The following is a 19,987-nucleotide window of genomic DNA, read 5'->3' as shown; positions in this document are numbered from 1 at the left end:
CAGAGGTGAACTACCCTGGCTGGGTACAGCTACTTCGGAAAACAACCTACCGAAGCCAAACCTTTGTCTGCCCTGTGACCCAGCAATTCCACCTGTAGGTAGGCGTACCAAGCAGGCACGTCCACCAGAAGACATTAGAAGTGTGTTCATAGCAGCTTGATTCATAATAGCCCCAAACTGTACTTAGGCAATAGGATGGATTAATAAATTGTGGTCTATTCATTCAATGGAAAACAACAATAAAGAAGAGTGAACTGCCAACACGTGTGACAGCATGGTGACTTTCACAGACATAAAAGCGGAACCAAGCACCTTTCCAGGCACAGGGTCTGCTTATACAAAGTTCAAGAACAGGCAAGACTAATGGGTGGTGACAGAGCTGGAATAGTGCTTACCTCTGGGGGAGGGAGGTGGGTGGCTGGGAAGGGGCCCGGGGAGCCTTCTCACGTGCTAGAAATGGTTTTTATTTTGACCCAGGTGGTGGTTTCACAAATCTACTAATTCATAAAAATTGAGCCATGCACTTAAGATTTGTGTACTTTACTGTATTAGGTTAAATCTCAATAAAAAAGTGAAGAAGCAAAAAGAAAACACATGTGGAAAAGTCTCTCCCTTTGAGGACACAGAAGGAATGAGCACAGGCCCTTGTGTGGTTCCATGTGGTTTCCACGCCGAGTCAGAGTCCAGGTGTGACAAATTCCAGCCTGGCTTCAGAACTCCCACAGGAGTCAAAAACCCAGCCTCTCTCCAGGTGGGGTCCCAACGGCCCACAGGCTCCTCGGCCTTTCTCTTCCTGTTCTTCCTCACCCCTCCAGAAACAAAGGTGAGCCCCTCTGACTCAAAGCCAGGCAGCTACAGGCACTTTTGGGGAAGGGGAGTCTCTACCACTTCCTAATTCCTTAGGGAGGAATGCTCAGCCAAACCTCATCCTCTTCAAAGGCAGATGCAAAAGACTTACGAAATGATAGTAAAGCAAAGAGTTAACCTCTGGCAGGCACTATATCATACACCAGGCAGGAATAGAACGCTGAATGCCCATGTTATTTAATCCTCAGATTAGCTCTGGGACAGGGACTGATCATCCCCATGGATAAATGAAAACACTGAGGCTTGGAGAGAACTCAAACCTTGGTGGGACTCTACTTACCTCCTCAGAACTCTGGCACTGCTTCCCCACCACACCCTCTCCGCTCTTGGAGTCGCTGAATGATGCTGTTGCATTTCCTGTCCTCACAGAAGAAATGCTTGAAGTCAAGAAGGATAAGGTCACATGAGAAATCTGTGAAATCCTAGGAGTTCCTTGCCCTTTGGCCTACGTGTGAATTCTAGCTCACAGAGAGATCCTGCCTTGATGGAAAGAGGTGGTTCCGGACATTCTGCTCTGGAAACGACAATAGCTAGGCCGGTGCCCAGAGAGAAACGAGTATGACAAATATTGCCCAGCTTCAGCCCTTCCTACTTGAGGACTCAAACTACTCTTGGTCTTCTAAAAGCATCAGATGTGCCTCAGTGATTCAGGCCATTTGATGCATACAGTGTCATTATACTATCCAATTGCCCATCAAAAGTTTTAACCATTGGGTTTACAAGGCCTGCAAACAGAAAGTTGAAGCAAAGGCACTGTAGCAAGAAACAAGGCGGAAAGAGGACCGGATAGACCCTGGACATCTACCCTATAGTCACGCTTCTGAGAACATACAGGAGTGCAGGGGTGGCCAGTCGAAGTTCACAGGCTGGTGTCCGGGATGTATGATCACAGAAATTCTATATTGGGAGAGATTGGGATTTCCAGGAGGAAATCACGAGAATTAGAGGAGGTACATAAACTGAATTATCTGCTGTCAACCGGGCATCAATACCACCCCCATCTAAGGTCTTGTCTTCCTTGCAGAGATGCAGGAACTACATTTCCCAGGATCCCTTCCCCCAGGGCTTCCTCTGGAAGGGAGGCACTCACATGAGCCTTGGAAAGTAAACAAGGAAGCCATTATTCTCTGGAGGCAGTTGCAGCCAGCTGTGTGGGAAGATGGAGATTTCAGGCAGTCTTCCTTAGAATTGCAGTAGCTTCCAGGCAAACTCCTAATTTTGGATCTTTTGGCTGAGATCTGTGTTGGCTTTCTCTACCTTCTGCAGGAGCTTTTCTGATCTTTGTTTCTCCAGTTCTTCCAGTAACCCTAATTTCTTTTTAAGTCCTTCTCACCTGAAGTACGCTGAGTGGCTGTTTCCCCAATACAACATAGAGCGCATGTGATCTCAAGGATTTATTCAACATTTTGCTGTAAATTGGCCCTACTGAAATTTGGATGGAAAACACATCTCCATTGCATTTAGGGCTGTTGCTAGGAGAGGGGATACTGTGAAAGGTTTTTTGCCCTCAAATCCAGAAATGTCTTTGGTTATGAAGCACATGGAGGTAGTCTCTGTGGGCCTGAGCTTTTCTTTTCAACTGCAGTTTGCAGATTCGAGAGGCACACATCCTCCTGTGCTCTTAAAGGACTTTAATTGTAGGAAAGGCAAAGAAAGACCCAAAGATGCCAAGAAGCACCACTTAAATTAATAAATATAACCTGATAGTGGAGCCCAGATATTGTGGATGCCTAGTCTCCATCTGGTGGGCATTGTTTTCCCCCCAAATTCAAGCTCCACGGGGTTAGGGAGCTTCGTTTTGTTTGTACTAATGTACCCCAAACACCTGGGACAGTGTCTATGGGTGCTCAGCAAGTATTTGTTGGATGAATGGATAAATGGCCACCCAGAACTGGGAGGGGACATACTCAAATAGGATTCTGAGATGCCGACAGACTCAACAATCAGATTATTACATGTGTCTGATTTGCTTTCGTGGTTATACCCCCGGCTCTTAGACACTGTACTGCTACCCAATCTAGGAAAACAATTAAAAAAACAAAAAAACAAACCAAGGCTCTGGTCTCTTTATAGCTTGTATCTCCTTACACCTTTCTGCTCTCTTCATAATTGGGAGGTTTGTTGTAGATTCAGCTATCACAGGGGAACATTTTAAAAATGGCATTCGATTCTAGGTTTTATTTGACCAATTAAAGAAATTTTAAGGGGTGCCTGGGTGGCTCAGTCAGTTAAGTATCTGACTTTGGCTCAGGTCATGATCTCACAGTTCGTGGATTCGAGCCCTGTGTCAGGCTCTGTGTTGACAGCTAGCTCAGAGCCTGGAGCCTGTTTCAGATTCTTTGTCTCCCTCTCTGACCCTCCTCTGCTCACACTGCCTCTCTCTCTCTCTCTCTCACACACACAGAAATAAAGAAAACATTAAGAAATTTTTTTAAGAAAAAATTCACTATCTTTATCATTTTGATGTAAATTTAATGCTAAAATGTAAATATAAACAATGCAAAAAGAAATGGGAATATGATTTCAGAATTCTGTCTAAAAACTGGATAAATTTCCATTTCACCTTCCACCTGGTTTGGCATCTGGGAACCCCCAATCTCATTCAACCTGCTCATCCAGTATCTAAGCAAGGGCACCTTTTGTTAGGTGCTGGGGAATCTAAGAGTCAGCAAGATAGGCACACTTCGTGCCTTGGTAAGCTTAATCAAACGGTTTTTGATGCCACAAATCCTGGGCACCACTGAGAACACAAGACCTCCAACCCAGTTCAAGGGGGAGGAGTAAATTTCCAGGAAACTGCTCTTTACACAGACACCTGTCAGTGGGAGTTATATAGAGAAGTAAACCTGAGGAAGAGAAACTCCCTTCCAGATGGGAAAACTGACACCCAGAAAAGGCACACCAAAGTCATGCCGTCAGAACAAAAAGACAATCTAGGCTTGAATTCCTGGGCCCACAATGAGCAGATATTGCTACTTCTTCACGGTCTCTTTAGTGAGGATCCTAAATGTAGACTTGTGGTCTTGGCTGTCCACCTAGCTCTGGGCTGATGAAATGAAGTCTTAGTAACTAGCAGCTAGCATCCATTACAGAAACCTAACAGCTTGAATCTCACCCTTCACTTGGGTTCAGTTGAGCTCTGGTACTACGGTTTCTGCACTTCGTCAACCGCTCAGTCCTTTCCTTAAACAAAAAGCACCGGAGTGGGGCTGGACGAGTTGGGGTGGGAGCCAGGATGGTCAGAAAACAAACCACACATATTGCTGCTTCTGGAAGCTTTGTTCTTTAATGAGCCATGGAGTGATTTGTTCATCAAGCTGCTTTTGTGTAGCTATACAGTGCATATTCTGAGTGACACAAACTGCACTTCATACAGATGATGTCTTACTCCCCCCACCTCCAAAAAAAAAAAAAGAAAACAAAAAACAAAAAACAAACCCAACCCAAAAGGAAATTACAAAGTGCCTGTCGATTGCATCAGGAATGTAGTCAGTTCCGTGGGTGAGATAAATCATTTTTATAGAATTATTCTGTTAAACAGTAAAATGATACTATATTTCACAGGATATGTCCTTTTACAATACATAGTCCTTTAAAAATTTACACTCAGCATACTTATAAATTACTTTAAATCCATTAAAATAATATAATACTAATCTGTAATCCACACCTTTCCCCTAGTAAATACAATTACTTGGTTCAAAAGGTGCAACTTTTATATGACCTAAGAGGGCTGATAAATAGGCATTAGGTATATAGATGGACAGCAAGGTGATAGGCCCCTTAAACAGTTTTAACCAAGAGACCAACAAGACCAAATAGATCCATCTCCACATTCTTCATTTTGCTGTTACCTTTAACACCAAATCAAATGTGGGAGTGGTTCCAGAGGAAAGTGGTTAGAAATATTTTAGGGGCACAGAAGAACAGAGGACTTCCTCAAATATCAGGGACTTTTACCACCAAGGCTAGCATGGTGTTGTTGGGGGACAGTGCTGGGGAACTGTCACAAAACTATGGACAGACAGAACATACTTGCCAACACAGAATGACGCATGCCCCGGGCCTAGCTAGCTCCCACCACAGGGGAGAAGAGAGGAGGATCAGAAAAGCCATCTGGACTGTGTTTCTTTTTAAAATTAAAACCCTCTTAGCTTTGAACACATCCTGAGAATACTTTCTTCTCTAGTTCACCAAAGTGCTTGTAAAAGGTACACATTCGTTAGTTAACAGTTAGAAAACCATGGCCCATGGTCACTGAAGTGGGCATGCAGGACTGTGCTGGAGCTCCTCTTTTCAGCACGCTTCTAGGCCCCCGGCCCCGCCCTCTGTCTTTGACAGTGAACACAGCCCTACTGTCATGGGACACAGAAGTCTCCACTAAGTCCCAGCAGGGTAAGAGCTGCAGCCAGTTTCCAAAGCCTGAGAAGGTAGGGGCTCTGGTATCCCATCCCCTTTTCTCAGGTCCCTCTGTTTGTGCAAGACCCATACTGGGAACTCTCTCTCTCTGTGTTTCTAGAAGCCCAGAGTGGCAAAGTAAATAAAATGGCAGGAAGTACGAAATGCATTAAGCATATTACCTGCCTGATCCTTGCCGTTAAACAGACTTGCCTCACTTAATGATACACAACGTAACCCTAAAATTATACTTCTCTGCTTCTATTACATTTTCCATGATAAAGGATATGTCAGCTTTAATGGGGAGAAGTGAATATCCAGGCTTTGTTTGGGGCTGGGAATGTGTGATATGAACAGAATTTCTCTGTATTTTGGAGTATGGGCTCCAAATGGGGGGCTGCCTCACCATTGCCACCCAGGGATTTTGTTTGTGGCATCTGACAGCAAAGAAAGGTAAAGGAGAAGCAACAGGAAACACAACTTTGACACATATTAAGGATAAACATCTTCATCGTGATTGTAATACAGCATCACTTTGTGGTGACAACTTTAACCGCGTAGAGGACCAGTTAAGATCAGATGGAAGAAGAGACAGCACTCGGTTCTGACAGCTTTTAAGAATTATGGCTTCATCTCTTTATCAGGCCAACAATACCTGTTATCCTACGAGAAGAAAAGCTTTCTTTCCTTCAAAGGGAGGGTCCCACACTTGCTCTCCATTCTTAACATCTGTGTGGATGTCTCCTCTCCATCACCCTCCATTCTGGCAGTCTGTTAAATGACTAGAAATCCACAAATCTACCAACTGCAAAACAAGTATTTTTTATTTAATTTGATCCAAATTCAGGTTTCAGGTCCCTGAGAAAAATTATAGTCTCTTAACATCCATTGCCTAGTTCCTATAAAGTGACCTACCTATAATGAGCTTTTTTTTTAACTGCCAAAAACTTATTTTGCAAACAAAATCTACAAAGTTTCAGAAGGGAGAACATATGACAAGATGTGTCCTCCAAGCTGTTCCTCGGGGCCAAAGGAATATCCAACAAGTGTAATCTCTTTCTTGTATGGTATTTAACTCATGTTCTGGAGCGAGTGGAGAGTAGCTGTGAATGCCCAGGGGGACGCTCCTCTCCCCGGAGTCCTGAAGCAGGCCTGTGTGGCCTGGCAAGGTGCCCTGGGGCGCCAGCAACCCCAGGTGGACATGACCATGCTGAGGGGCTGGGTTTTTCTCTAGGAGATTCTCCAAAATTCAGATTTTTAAAGGCTTTACATTTATTACTCCTCAGCACGAACAAGGTGGCAGATGTTTGCGGGATACAAAATCTAACATTTACTCACAACCATCATCATTCTGGAGATTTAAAAACACGCCTTTCCCTAGCTCATTTCTGAAACCAAACCAGGGAGAGGTAAGACTCCTGCTACCGTTAGCTGCCACTCAGAATGATGTTCCAAGTCTGACCCCTGGGGCTTGACCGTAACCGCTGAGGCAGTGACATGAGGTTCAGTGTTGTGTAACAGGAGAGACTCTGCCTTAACAAAAGTCTAAATGTTTCCATAACTTCAAATTAAAGAAGTATGAAAAGAAAGAATAACCAAAATTCAGGTTACAGATGGTGGAGGCTCTTTTTCAGAACAGTGCATGTGGTAGTTAGACAAGATGCATTTAGTAACTTTAAAAATAAACATTTTCACATACTTATCTCAAGAAAGGGTATCATGTTCATTTTCCATATATTATAAATAGCAAAAACAGATTTCTAATCCCACAAATGCTAAGAAGCTTAAAATACTATTGTAGCTCAGGTGTACGGAGACACCCAGTGGTGAAAAAGATGGTTTGATTTTTCCCTCAGCCCAGGGATAGTGGCTCTCACCCCTATCCAGTGGCCCCTAATCTGTGGGAAGAAATTCCACAGGGAGGAGGGAAGCATAAAGTTAAAAAGAAATATGCATACTATACATATATATTTACAGTAAACTTCAGTAACCAGAATATTAACAAAAATAGCTTCAAGTAGTCCTTGATTTTTCTTTCATCTATTTAATACTGATGGTCTGAGGAAAAGAAGATAATAGTTAGACGGTTATATTAAAAACTTTATTTCTTTTGGCAGCTTTCTGTTAACACTTATTCATGCAGTGTTGTGTATGAATGTTTTGGGAGAAGTGATTAAATGGTCATATTATTTGTCTGAGTTTGTGGTGGAAAACCACCAGCAGATCAACAGGTTCATTTGTGATCTTTGATTTAATCTACACAAAGAGAAAAGCCTGGGTGGATTAGGATGAAACCCTCATGTTTAGGGATCACCATGTCCCTGATGAGACATTTAAAAAAAATTAGAGGAACCTAATCCTAGGACCAGGAAATATGAGAACAGTAGGCTACTGAACTTTAGCCCATGCAATGTGTTTGGCAGGAACTAACCAGGAGTGAAACCAGCATCGATTATTATGACATTGAACGTCATCAAAAAACAAAACAAAACATGTACTCTCTTCTTCCTTAAGTAACCAGATGTCTGAGACAGGCTCTGATGGCTTCATGGAAACAATTACTTTTTTACTTTCCCCAGAATATAACATAGAGTGTTTCTCAAAAATCTTAAAATAGAGGGCTTAGGCTTTTTGTTTATAAATCCCTGGAAAAAAATTATATTCTGCTCCAGCTCCTAACTATCCCAAAATAAACCCAAAGGCTTTTGCTTTCATGGTTAAGAAAGATTTATATGTTTTCTTAGAATGTCAGGTATCAGTGGGTCCCTCAGGCCCACCATGTCCCCTCCAGTTCAACACCCACCTCTGGGAAGGAAACGAGGATGGAGGAGAGGCAGCTACAAAGACCTCCACAAGCGACCCAAATCCCCAGGGTCCTTGGTGGCTCTGTTTGGTGAAATCTCCAGTCAAATACAGCAGCCAAGGCACAGCCGGCACCATCCCTAGCAGGCTTCAAAGGGGCTTTTCTGTTTCTGCAGGAGGCCCAGGAAACGAGCACACAAGTTCTCAGCTGTACGCTTGGGCAAGAGGCAGGACCACCAGTACGATGCATTGTCGTGGACACGGCGATGAGAAGAGGCCCCAAAGGTGAGACGTGTTTACCGCTCTGTAGCCGTGAAGGGCCATACAGCTGCCAGGTCAGACCATAAACTCGTTATTTCCGAAGAGTGCTAGCTGCTGGGTGGAGCTGCAGTCTGGGTCCACAGTTTTCCTGCGGCCAGACAACACTGTCCCTTCTGGGGTCTCTTTGGTTTTCTGAGGTGAGTTTTTCACATTCTTTAATTTTTGTTTGCCTTTTTCAGGGTTGAAGGTTCCTCTGCTGATGAATTGAGGCCTGTCTTCCAGGGATCTGGTCTGGCCCAAGGGCCCTTCCATTCCCAGGACCTCCCCAGCTGAGGCAGCTCGGTAGAATGGAGATTTAGAATAAATCTGAAATCGTTTTCTGGTCCCATGAGAAGATGCAGTGCTAGACGAATATAAAGTAGAGACTGAAGAGTTCAATGAATCCAAAGAGTCTTGCTGCTTTCTTAGCTGCTTTCGCAACTTGCTTGAAGGTTCAGGCTTGCCAGCTGCCTTAAGGGAGCTAAGGGCTAAGCTTCTCTCTAATTCAAAGAAGAAATCAAAGCTATAAATGACAATTTCCTCTAAAGCAAATCATCCCATAATGAATCAGTTTCACCATTCCCACGTGAAACTGGGTGGGCTGAGGTCTGAAGGGTCCAAGCTGACCTACTTTGTGCACTGTCATAACTCGAGAAGTTATCCATTTCTATGTAGGTCATTTCAGAGTCAACTCCAAGAAGTCTGGAGTTCGACTCTGCCATTAGGAGAGGCCTACAACTGTCACTATCATTGAAAAAACTGCTAGGATATGTAGTAATTCTTTGCCTCCCTGAGACACACCAGGTGGTTAAATACCTCCTCTGGCACAAGTCCATCTCTCAGCAGGACGCAACGCCTGCTAACCACCTTCAGAACATGGATCACAGGTAAGACAACATGTGTTGTTACTATGGGGTTTTCTCTGTGGTAAATCAAGGAGAAAACATTAAACTGACAAAAAAACTGCACTACATTAAAGGCTTGGTCTGATGAACAGTATATAATGGAAGCTTCATGAAGATCAGTACATTTTAACTCCTTAGGACTCTGTCACCTGCTCACATAGGTTAGGCATTCTTGAAAGGGATTTTGTCTTATTAGCTTGGGAATCCTTATTCCTCCTTCACACAAAAAAACTGGAGTCTTTGGTCTCATGTTCATTTACCTGATTTCTCTGAGATGGCACCTTCAGACTCAATATTCAAATTTTCTGAGCTATCGGCAGTCCCAATGGAGGCCTCAGACTCCAGGGTTTCATCATCAGAAGCACGGGGTTCCAGTACAAGCATCTCAAACGTTAATTCCTCCCTGTAAGATATAATCAAGAAATTCACTAGCATTTGATAAGAAGTGGAAAAAAGACAACAGGAAAAAAGACCTATGATGCAAGAAATTTTTAAGTAGCAAAAGCAGTCACATTTCCTACTGTTCTCAACCAAGGTGGTGACAGAGATCCAGAAGCCACAGTAATAATGAAGGCTTAAAACTGCAAAGCCTGGGACCTATAACAGAGCAAAGAGTGAGGTAGGAAAAGATGCTGCAGCTATAAGATATTTTGGTAAAATGAACTCGGGACTGATAATCAGATCAGGGTTCTAAAGATCTGTTCTAAACTCACTCTAAACTCATATGTAATGCATCAGGAGTGTACTTTCCTCTCTCTGGACCTCAGCTTCCTCATTCACAAAACAAAGATTTAATGAGATAAACTCTAAGATTCCTTCCAGCTTTTAAACTATCTTCCGTCAAAGAGGCACTAACTATGCTACAGATGATATCTTCACCTTAAACACAAGAGAGGCCTCTGATGAAGTAAAATGCTGACTGATCTTTTCTGTCCTTTGCAGCTTATGCTGCCTTCACACACAGCATTTTCTGCTCCCCTTCAGCAGTCACCCACCTGCCTCTCAGTTGTGCCCTCTTATTCCCTCAAATCTTTGGTACTTGGCTCCTAATATTGCTTTCTCATTACTGTCTGAAGTCACCCAGATCTATGTCAATTAAGGTCTTTGTAAAAGCTCACTTCAGTCCTCTAAGACCAAAGTTCCTCTGTGTCTGCTACTTCTAACAACCTTTCCTCCACATTATGTGGGCAACTTTCTCTTATGGGCAGACCTTACACCTGGAAATACACTGGCCAACAACCTACTTATCCTTCTAATTCTTACTCCCTTTGTCATCAAGTCTCTTCTCCTTCAGAGCCTTCTTAGCTTTGATTCCACTTTGCCAAGCTTGAACTGCTCATCCTTCAATACTTCCAATACCATTTTCATCAAAGCTGAGTTAGGTCCTCTTTTCAAATCATTCTTACATCAAATAGCTAGCCCCTGGTCAATGTATACTACTTCAGCCATATCATGTTCTGCATATCTGAGCCCCAGCTGTTTCTTTAGCTTGCCTAAATTCTAGAATCAGTCCTGATGGGCAAAAAGTACTTTCACAGACTCCTATGTCCCCTAATGCATCAAGCTCTCAGACTTGGGATGGTAGAACTCAGGAACAAAAATTCCCTTAAAGCTTGAGAGTCTTTTGTCAACCAGAACCAGTACATAGTACCTTCAAAAAGAACCACAGCATATGCACATTATCCCCCCAAATGTAGTGTTATTTTTACCTACCTTTCTCCAGTGACGGTGGAGGGCAGTTGACTATTTGTCTCTCTCCTAAATTGCAACCAATTTCCCTACCTAGTATCCCAGTGCCCACTAGAGCTGCTGCCTATCTATCCTAGCTCCTGACCATCTAATTGTTGGCCCCATTTCTACACTGATCTTCAGACAATGATCTTACTTTAGAGAGTTCTGAGTAATACCTATTCTTGAAAGGGCCTCTGTATTAACCTAGGAATCCTTATTCCTCCTTTCAAACAACAATTTAGTCAGTGAGGCTGGTCTCAGACTGGTCAGGAATCCTGGCTTAGACTGACCACCTTGTCCCAGTGTGTCAGCTTAGCATCTCCAGAACTGACACAAGCAGCTTCGGGTCTCCCTGCTCATGGAGCTTCCTTCACTACGGTGACAAGTCTCACGCTGTTACCTGAGTCCAGGCAACACGGTTTTGTCTTCCCTGCGTGCCCGGTATCACCTGATACAGTGCTTCACACTTGAGAGAAATTTAATAAATAAGGAAAAATCAAGAAAGCACAGAATGAAGTAATGAGTAATAACCAGTCGTTCCCTTTCCTCCTGGAAACTCACTTCTCTTTCTGTAGGTTCTCAATCTGCTCAGTCAGTACCCTCTCCTCCTGCTGCATAGCTGCTTGCTGTTGTTCTGTGATGTCAGTCTCCACAGCTGTTTCACTAGTCAAGGTCTCTTCTGGCACATCAGACATAGAGGGCAACCGAACTATAACAGGAGAGGATGGACTTGGATAGTTTCCTCGACGAAGTCTCCCCTTTCCCTGCAAAGAAAAATATGTGTTAGAAACTAAATTGAGTGACTGCATTAGTTTTATGTGGCCTGTTTAGGATAGCAAGTATACTTCCATCACACCAGGTGAATGGTAGGTATACATGGAAACATTCTGCAAGGTCTAAGATATTTAGAGAGAAACTACTGTCCATTGAACATATTCAGGTTAAGTATTTCTTGCAAAAGCACTAGAAAATGGACACTTTGGTGGGCGAGACTGTAAGAACACATTTTGCACTAAGAGTAGATTCTTCATTTAATATAAGCTTTATCCACTCCAAACTAAGTGCCTACCCACACATGGCTATTTAAAATTAAATTAGCTAAAATTAAATAAAAGTAAAAAAGTAAAATTTGAGTTTGGTATTCACACTAGACACATTTCAAGTGCTCAATAGCCATAGATGGCTAATAGCTACCATACTGAACAGTTCAAGATACAGAACATTTCCATCATCACAGAAAGTTCTGATGGACAATACTACTCTACAACTTTAACTCTGGAATGCACAATCTCTCTAGGAAGACTACAGGAACATGTTCTGAAAAGTCAGTTTCATTAAAGGAAAAGTCATTTATATATCAAAGGAATGCCAATGAGAGAGATTCTCTGAGAACACCTCAAGAAATTTCCTTCCTGAGATCAAAGGGGGAAAACTCTCAGTGCTGTTAAATTGGTTAACTTTGTATATGACTTTAGCTTCTGATAATACCAGACTAGGTATTTCAGATTAAACCTCCTGCTGATAGCAACTGGACCAAACATAAAAAAAACCCAAATATTCTTGAAGGCCTTAGAGAGCTATTTAACAGAGCAGACTAAAGAGAGGCTAGATCAGCATTCAGGGCAACCCTAAATTGAAGAAGAGGTGGCTGAGAATCTGAGCAGAACTTTTGACAGACTCTAGCAGGGGTTAGCAAACTATGGTCCTGGGCCAAATCTAGCCTTGTGCCTGATTTTGTAAATAAGCTTTATTGAAATACATTCAAGCTCATTAATTCACACATTGTCTGTGGCTCTTGTGAAGAACAATGGCAGCAATGGTTGTTGCATCAAAAGACTGTATGGTCCACAAAGCCTAAATTATTTACTCTCTGGTCCTTTATAGGAAGTTTGCCAACCCCTGGGGTAGAGAATAAAAACCAGAGTCCAGACCCGTGCAATGGTATGGACTGCTGCCTGGTAAAACTTCCATGCCTGACACTGGCATCCCTAATGTTTGCAACCTGAAAGACTTAACTGAAATAACAGTCTTTGTGGACGTTGTAGCCTAGCTTCAAGTCATTTGAATGGTCCAGAAAATTGTAATTCCTAAAACTGGGTTAAAGGAATCCCAGACTGCTAGTGCCCTAGAACCTGAGAGAAAAAATGGAAACAAGCCTTGGAAGAAAGTAATATCATCTCAGCCCTCAAAATATTTTTATAAATAGTTTTTCAAATACTATGTATGACACATAATCAAAGGTAACCAAGCACAAAAGGAGACAAGACAATGTAAGTGAAAACAACAAAACCCAGAAACCCTCAATGACTCCAGATACTGTGGTTATCAGACAGAATTAAAATAGCCATGCTGAAGGAGACAGAAAGATATCACTAAAATAGTAGGCTGCAAGTTAAGTCAGAAGAAAACAAAGAATTGAGCAGAGAAAACAAAACAAAACTTTTCCTGAAAAAGTTCAGAAAAGAAAGTAAAAGAGGGCACAATAAAAAGATCTACTATATATATATATATATATACAAAGAATAGCAGAAGACTAAATTTAGATATCTTGAGTGCAGCAGTTAACTTGTGACACGAGGTACAGCATGAAAATGAACGTCTATAAGCTAAGGATCAAGGAGGTAGAAAGACGAAATGAGTTAGGTCCCTAATGGCATCAGTGAATGACATACCACACCAGCTCAGGACTGCCAATTGTAGGATTTCTTGTTGTATGGAACAAATAAAATTCCTTGTAGTTAAGAAAAAAAAAAAAAAAAAGGAATAGCAGGGGTGCCTGGGTGGCTCAGTTGGTTAAGCGTCCGACTTTGGCTCAGGTCATGATCTCACGGTTCGTGGGTTCGAGCCCCGCAACGGGCTCTGTGCTGACAGCTCAGAGCCTGGAGCCTGTTTCAGATTCTGTCTCTCCCTCTCTCTCTCTGACCCTCCCCTGCTCATGCTGTCTCCCCCCCACCTCTCTCTCTCAGAAATAAATAAAACATTTAAAAAAAATTTAAAAACAAAAGAACAGCAGAAGAAAAGAGGGATCCTGTAGAATACTAAAGAGATCATGACAGAGCATTTTCAAAACCAATTATTAAAGATAATCACCTATCAACCTGAAAGAAAGCTTTCAATCTCTAAGAAGGATAAATAAAAAGAAGTTCAAACATAAACAGAACTGTTAAGAATTAAAGGCAAGAGATACTCTTAAAAGAAGTCAGAAAAAATATATACCTGCAATAAGGATACAAAGCTAATATTGAAAAATCAGTTGCATTTCTATATACTAATAAGGAAGTAGCAAAAGAGAAATTAAGAAAACAATTCCATTTACAATTGCACCAAAAAGAACAAAGTACTTAGGCATAAATTTAACCAAAGAAATGAAAGATCTGCACTCCAAAAACTACAGAACACTGATGAAAGAAACTGAAGATGACACAAACAAATGGAAAAATATACTCCATGCTCATGAATTGGAAGAATTAATATTTAAATGTCCATACTACCCAAAGCAATCTACAGATTCAATGCAATCTTTATCAAAATACCAACAGCATTTTTCACACAACTAAAACAAATACTAACATTTCTGTGGAATCATAAAAGATCCCAAATAGCCAAAACAATCTTGAGAAAGAACAAAGCTGGAGGTATCACAATTCTAGATTTCAAGATACACTACAAAGCTGTAGTAATCAAAAGAGATGTACTGGCACAAAAACAGACACATAAATCAATGGTTCAGAACAGAGAGCTCAGAAACAAACCCACATTTATACAGTCAATTAATTTACAATAAAGGAGACAAGAATACACAACAGGGAAAAGACTGCCTCTTTAACAAACGGTGCTGGGAAAACTGAACAGTTACATGGAAGAGAATAAACTGGAACACTTTCTAGCACACACAGAAACTCAAAACGGATTAAAGTCCTAAATGTGAGAACTGAAACCATAAAACTCCTAGAAGAGAACATGCATAGTAATTTCTTTGACACTGACTATAGCAACATTTTTCTAGACATGTCTCCTATGGCAAGGTTTGGAAACAAAAGCAAAAATGAATACTAGGACTACATCAAAGTAAAAAGCCTTTCCACAGTGAAGAAAAGCAGCAACAAAACAAAAAGGCAACATACTGAATGTGAGAAGATATTTTCAAATAATATATCCAATAAGGGGATGATATAAAAATATATAAAGAACTTACACAACTTAAAACCAGAAAAACCAAATAATCCAATTTAAAAATGGGCAGAGGACCTGAATGGACATTTTCCCAAAGCAGACAGATAGCATACAGACAAGTGAAAAGATGCTCAACATCACTCATCATCAGGGAAATACAAATCAAAACTATAATGAGATATCATCTTGCATCTTTCAGAGTGGCTAGAATAAAAAAGACAAGAAATAACAAGTGATGGCGAGGATATGGAGAAAAAGGAACATTTTTATAGTGATTAGTACAGCCACTTTGGAAAACAGTATGGAGCTTCCTCAAAAACTTTAAAGTAGAAATTTCATATGATCCAGTAATTCCACTACTGGGTATTCACCCAAAGAAAATGAAAACACTAATTTGAAAAGATATACCCACCCCTGTGTTTACTGCAGCATTAATTTACAATAGCCAAATTATGTAAGCGGTCCAAGTGTCCACCGACTGATACATGGATAAAGAAGATGTGCTATGTTTGTGTGCTTGTATGTGTATGTACACATACATACATGGAATATTGCTCAGCTATAAAAAAGGATGAGATCTTGCCATTTGTGACAACATAGATGGATCTAGCAGATATCATGGTAAGTGAAAAAGTCAGAGAAAGACAAAATCATGATTTCACTTATATGTGGAATCTAAAAAACAAAACAAATGAATAAACAAAAAGTAGAATCAGACCTATAAATACAGAGAGCAAACTGATGGTTGCTAGAGGAGAAGGGGGTGAGAGGATAGGTAAGATGGGTCAAGGGAAGTAGGAAGACACAAGCTTCCAGCTTTGGAATGTGTAAGTCACAGAGATGGAAGGTACAGCATAGGGAATCTGGTCAGTGATACTGTAACAGTCCTGCATGGTGAGAGATGGTGGCTACGCTCATGGTGAGCACAGCATAACATTTGTTTGTTGAATTACTATGTTGTATGCCTGAAACTAATGTAACACTGTGTGTCAACTATACTCAAAAAACTTTTAATTGAATTATGAAATGGAAATATATATACACATGCAACAAAGAAGAAACTATTGAATTCAATGGTTACTTTACAACAAAAATAATGGGAAGCAAATAATATAGATGGTATTTTTAGTGATGAATGGAAAGAGATGCTGCCAACCTAGAATTCTACATATAGCAAAACCACTTGCAAGAACAAAGCTGAATAAAGACATTTTCAGACACAGACAGAGAATCTGTCACCAGCACAACTGCACTAAAGGGCTTAAAAATGAAGAGAAGTCAGGGGGGATAAATGAAGAGCAAGGAAAACAGTAAAACAGTAATTATGTGAGTAAGTTTAAATGAATACTGGCTGTATAAAACATAACAATAATGTGTTGGATTTAAAGTTCACAGAAAATACAGAAAACAATAGCAACTATACCAATAATAGCTGAAGCATATTCAAGTTCTTGCATTATCTGAGAAAAAATAAAAGTACAAATTAACAGACTTAATAGTCATATTTATGTTGTAATCTTTAGGTTAACTACTGAAAAAAAAGAGTAAAAGAGTATAAAACTTGAAAATAACAAAAAGAAAAAATTGGATAGAAAGTAACCAAAAGAAAAAGGCAAAAACAAACAAAAAACAAACCCAAAGAAGGCAATAAAGAAAAGGAGCTTATATTAGGCAGGAAAAATAAAAAGCACAAAATAAAATAGTAGATTTAAATCCCATTATATCAGTGATTACATTAAACATAAACAGGTTAAAAGTGCTAGTTAAGACCTGAAGACTGTCAGACTGACTTAGTAAAGAAAACCCAAGTATATGAAGTTTATAAGGCACATGAATTCAGAAAGGCTGAAAGTAAAAATATGGGTATAAAAAACATACCATGTCTAATCAAAAGAAGACTAGCTATATAAATTCTAGATGAAGTAAACTTTGAGGTAAGAAGTGTTACCTGTGATGAAGAGGGATATTTCACAATGACAAAATTTCAAATTATGAAGATAGAAGATTTCCAAATTTGAAAGTACCTAAGAAATGGCTTCCAAAAATTTAAAGTAAAATACTGACAGAAATTCTCAAAGAAACAGACAAAGCTATAATCAGCACAGAAAAAACAAATGTGTACACACAAACCAGTGATGCTACAGAAAGGAACATAAGTGATAAACGTAAGTGATATAATAGACAATTCAGTATCTAACAACTTTAGAATACTCATTATTTTAAAGTACATACACCAAGACAATACATTTCCAAGGGGTTGAAATAATTTATCTGATCTTTAAAGTAACTTAAAATAAGTTCATGACAGTGTCATCACAAAACCTGAAAGTCCCTATATATTCAGAAATTAAGAAACAGACTTTAAAATATCCATGATCAAAGAAGAAATCACAAAGGAAATTAGAAATTATTTTGAACTAAACAACAATATCAAAATACACAAGATACAGTTTAACACTGTCTACCTTAAAATTATGGCTTACATGCATACATTAGAAAAGAGGAAAGTTAAAAATTAATGAGGTAATGAGCATCAATTTCAGGAAACTAAAGAACAAAAAACAAAAAACAAACAAACAAACAAAAAAAAACCCAAGGAGCAAAAAAGGAAATAAAGATAAGAGTAAATGAACATTAGAATAAAGAAAACAAAAGCCCAAATGTAACCCTTTGAAAAGACAGAAAGTTTAAAGCCCTGGCAAGACTGAGGAAGAAAAATTAAGAATTTACAACCACCACAGGCAGGAATGAAAAAGGGGACACTACCATAAATATGCGGTAGTGAGAAGGATATGAAAAGGGTAAGAGACTACTAGGAATAACTTTATGTCAGTCAGTAAATCTGAAATTTTACACAAAGTGGAGGAATGTCTACAAAAACCCAAGTAATTAATATTATCAAGGAAAATATTTAGAAGTGTGGATAGTCTTAAAAAATTTTTTTAATGTTTATTTATTATTTTTCAGAGAGAGACAGAGTGCAAGCAGGGGAGAGGCACAGAGGGAGGAAGACACAGAATTCTAAGCAGGCTCCAGGCTCTGTGCTGTCAGATTTCACGGGGCTTGAACTCACGAACTGTGAGGTCATGACCTGAGCTGAGGTGGGATGCTTTAACTGACTGAGCCACCCAGGCACCCCCAAAATGTGGATAATCTCATAAATTAAATCAAAAAATTAAGACCTTTCCAGAGAGAAAACTCTGGGCCCAGATGATTTTACTGGCAAACATGATGGTTTTAATAGTAGAAATTCACTGTATGTGTGTATACATGTCAATGAAACAAAAAAGTCTCACGAACACAGAGAATGTGTGAATTTTTGTGAATATGTGCACAAGAATACTTAATAGTAACGGCAATTCATAAAATTCAACATTAAATCATAGTACCATAGAAAATAAAAAGATCACTCCCTTTAGTACACCACATACAAAGACTGTCAGATGGACTGGATACCAAAATAACAAAGGCAAAACAATAAGGCTTTTAGAAGATAATAAATATGATAGTTATAACCTTAGGTTGAAAAAAAAAATTCTTACCCTTAAACATGATCCTAAAAACAAAGAAAAATGAGACTACATTAAAATTAAGAAACTCTGTTAATCAAAAGATACTCTTAAGAGTGGAAGAAAAAAATCTGAAATAGACGTAACCATGGCTTGTACCCAGAATTCATAAAGAACTCCTAAGATCAGACAAAGACAGATAGCCCAATTAGAAAAATGGGAAAGAGATCTCAACAGGTCCTTCACAAAAGAGGATATCCAAATGGCCAATATACTTATGAAAAGGCGCTTAAGCACATTATTAGAGTCACAGCACAAAAATACATATTAAACCACTTTGACACACTACTAACATGGCTCTAATGAAGGAATCTGGCAATATATATACTGGTATACTCGGAGAACAACTGGAAACCCTCATACACTGCTAGTATAGTATAGCCATGTTGGAAAAATGTTTGCTATTATTTACTAATGTTGAAGATACATATATCTATGACCCAGTAATTGCACTCCTATATACCCCCAACAAAAATACGTTCATGTGTCCATCAAAAATACATGCATCAGACTGTTCATAGCAATGTTCACAATTCCTCTAAACAGAAGCCAAATGTCCTTCAACATTAGAATGGATAAACTGCGGTATACACATACATTGGAATACAGTTAATAATCATGAGATACAACTAAACATAATATGGTTAAGTCTAACACATATAACATTCAGTGAAATAAGTCAGATACAAAATAATATACAATTTCATTTTTATAAAGCTCTAAAGCAGGTAAAATAAAACGATACTGTGCAGAGATATATACAACAAAGAAAACAGAGTAAGTGATTTACATAAGACTCAGCTTATTGCTTACCTTGGGAGGGAGACACAGAATTGTATTTGGAGAAAGAGAAGAGCTTCTGGGGGTGCTAGAAATCTACTTCTTGACCTAAGGGTGATATCTGGATAGTCACTTTATAATTCATTAAGATATGAATATATGTTTCTGTACTTTTCCATATGTGTTATTTCACAATAAAAAAAGATATTTTAAGAGGTCCTTTTCAAAGTTAGCTATTTATGCAAACATATTAGTATCTTCTGAATAGCACACGACAATAAATGATAGATTTCTGAGCAGATTTGGGGGAAGAAAGAAGGAAGATATGCTATCTCAGAAAGAGAAACTACTGATCTAGCCCAGGTGTTAAGGTAAAGTAGAGGGCAGCTCTAAGGACATTCATGCTAACTCTACAAATCCATTCATTCTAAAACACACAACGGGGGCGGGGGGGGGGGGGGG

General features: G+C 39.7%; 1 protein-coding gene across 3 annotated transcripts in view; it reads right to left on the bottom strand.

The window, feature by feature from the left end:
- Positions 1-4,127: 4,127 nt before the first annotated feature.
- The window catches only part of MYO9A (myosin IXA), a 233,627-nt gene continuing 217,767 nt past the window's right edge, over positions 4,128-19,987 (bottom strand). For all 3 annotated transcript variants that reach the window (XM_039237839.1, XM_039237840.1, XM_039237841.1), the window contains 3 exons: positions 11,565-11,767; positions 9,533-9,675; positions 4,128-8,867 (listed from right to left, as the gene is read on the bottom strand). In XM_039237839.1, the coding sequence (XP_039093770.1) occupies positions 8,404-8,867; positions 9,533-9,675; positions 11,565-11,767 (810 nt within the window). In that variant the 3' untranslated portion in view covers positions 4,128-8,403. The remainder of the gene's footprint in view (positions 8,868-9,532; positions 9,676-11,564; positions 11,768-19,987) is intronic.

The sequence above is a fragment of the Hyaena hyaena genome, unplaced genomic scaffold (genome assembly GCF_003009895.1).
Source record: "Hyaena hyaena isolate Hyena2069 unplaced genomic scaffold, ASM300989v1 scaffold_130, whole genome shotgun sequence".
Lineage (NCBI taxonomy): Eukaryota > Metazoa > Chordata > Mammalia > Carnivora > Hyaenidae > Hyaena > Hyaena hyaena.
The sequence above is the reverse complement of the archived record's forward strand: the minus strand, read 5'-3'. Positions and strand labels throughout refer to the sequence as shown.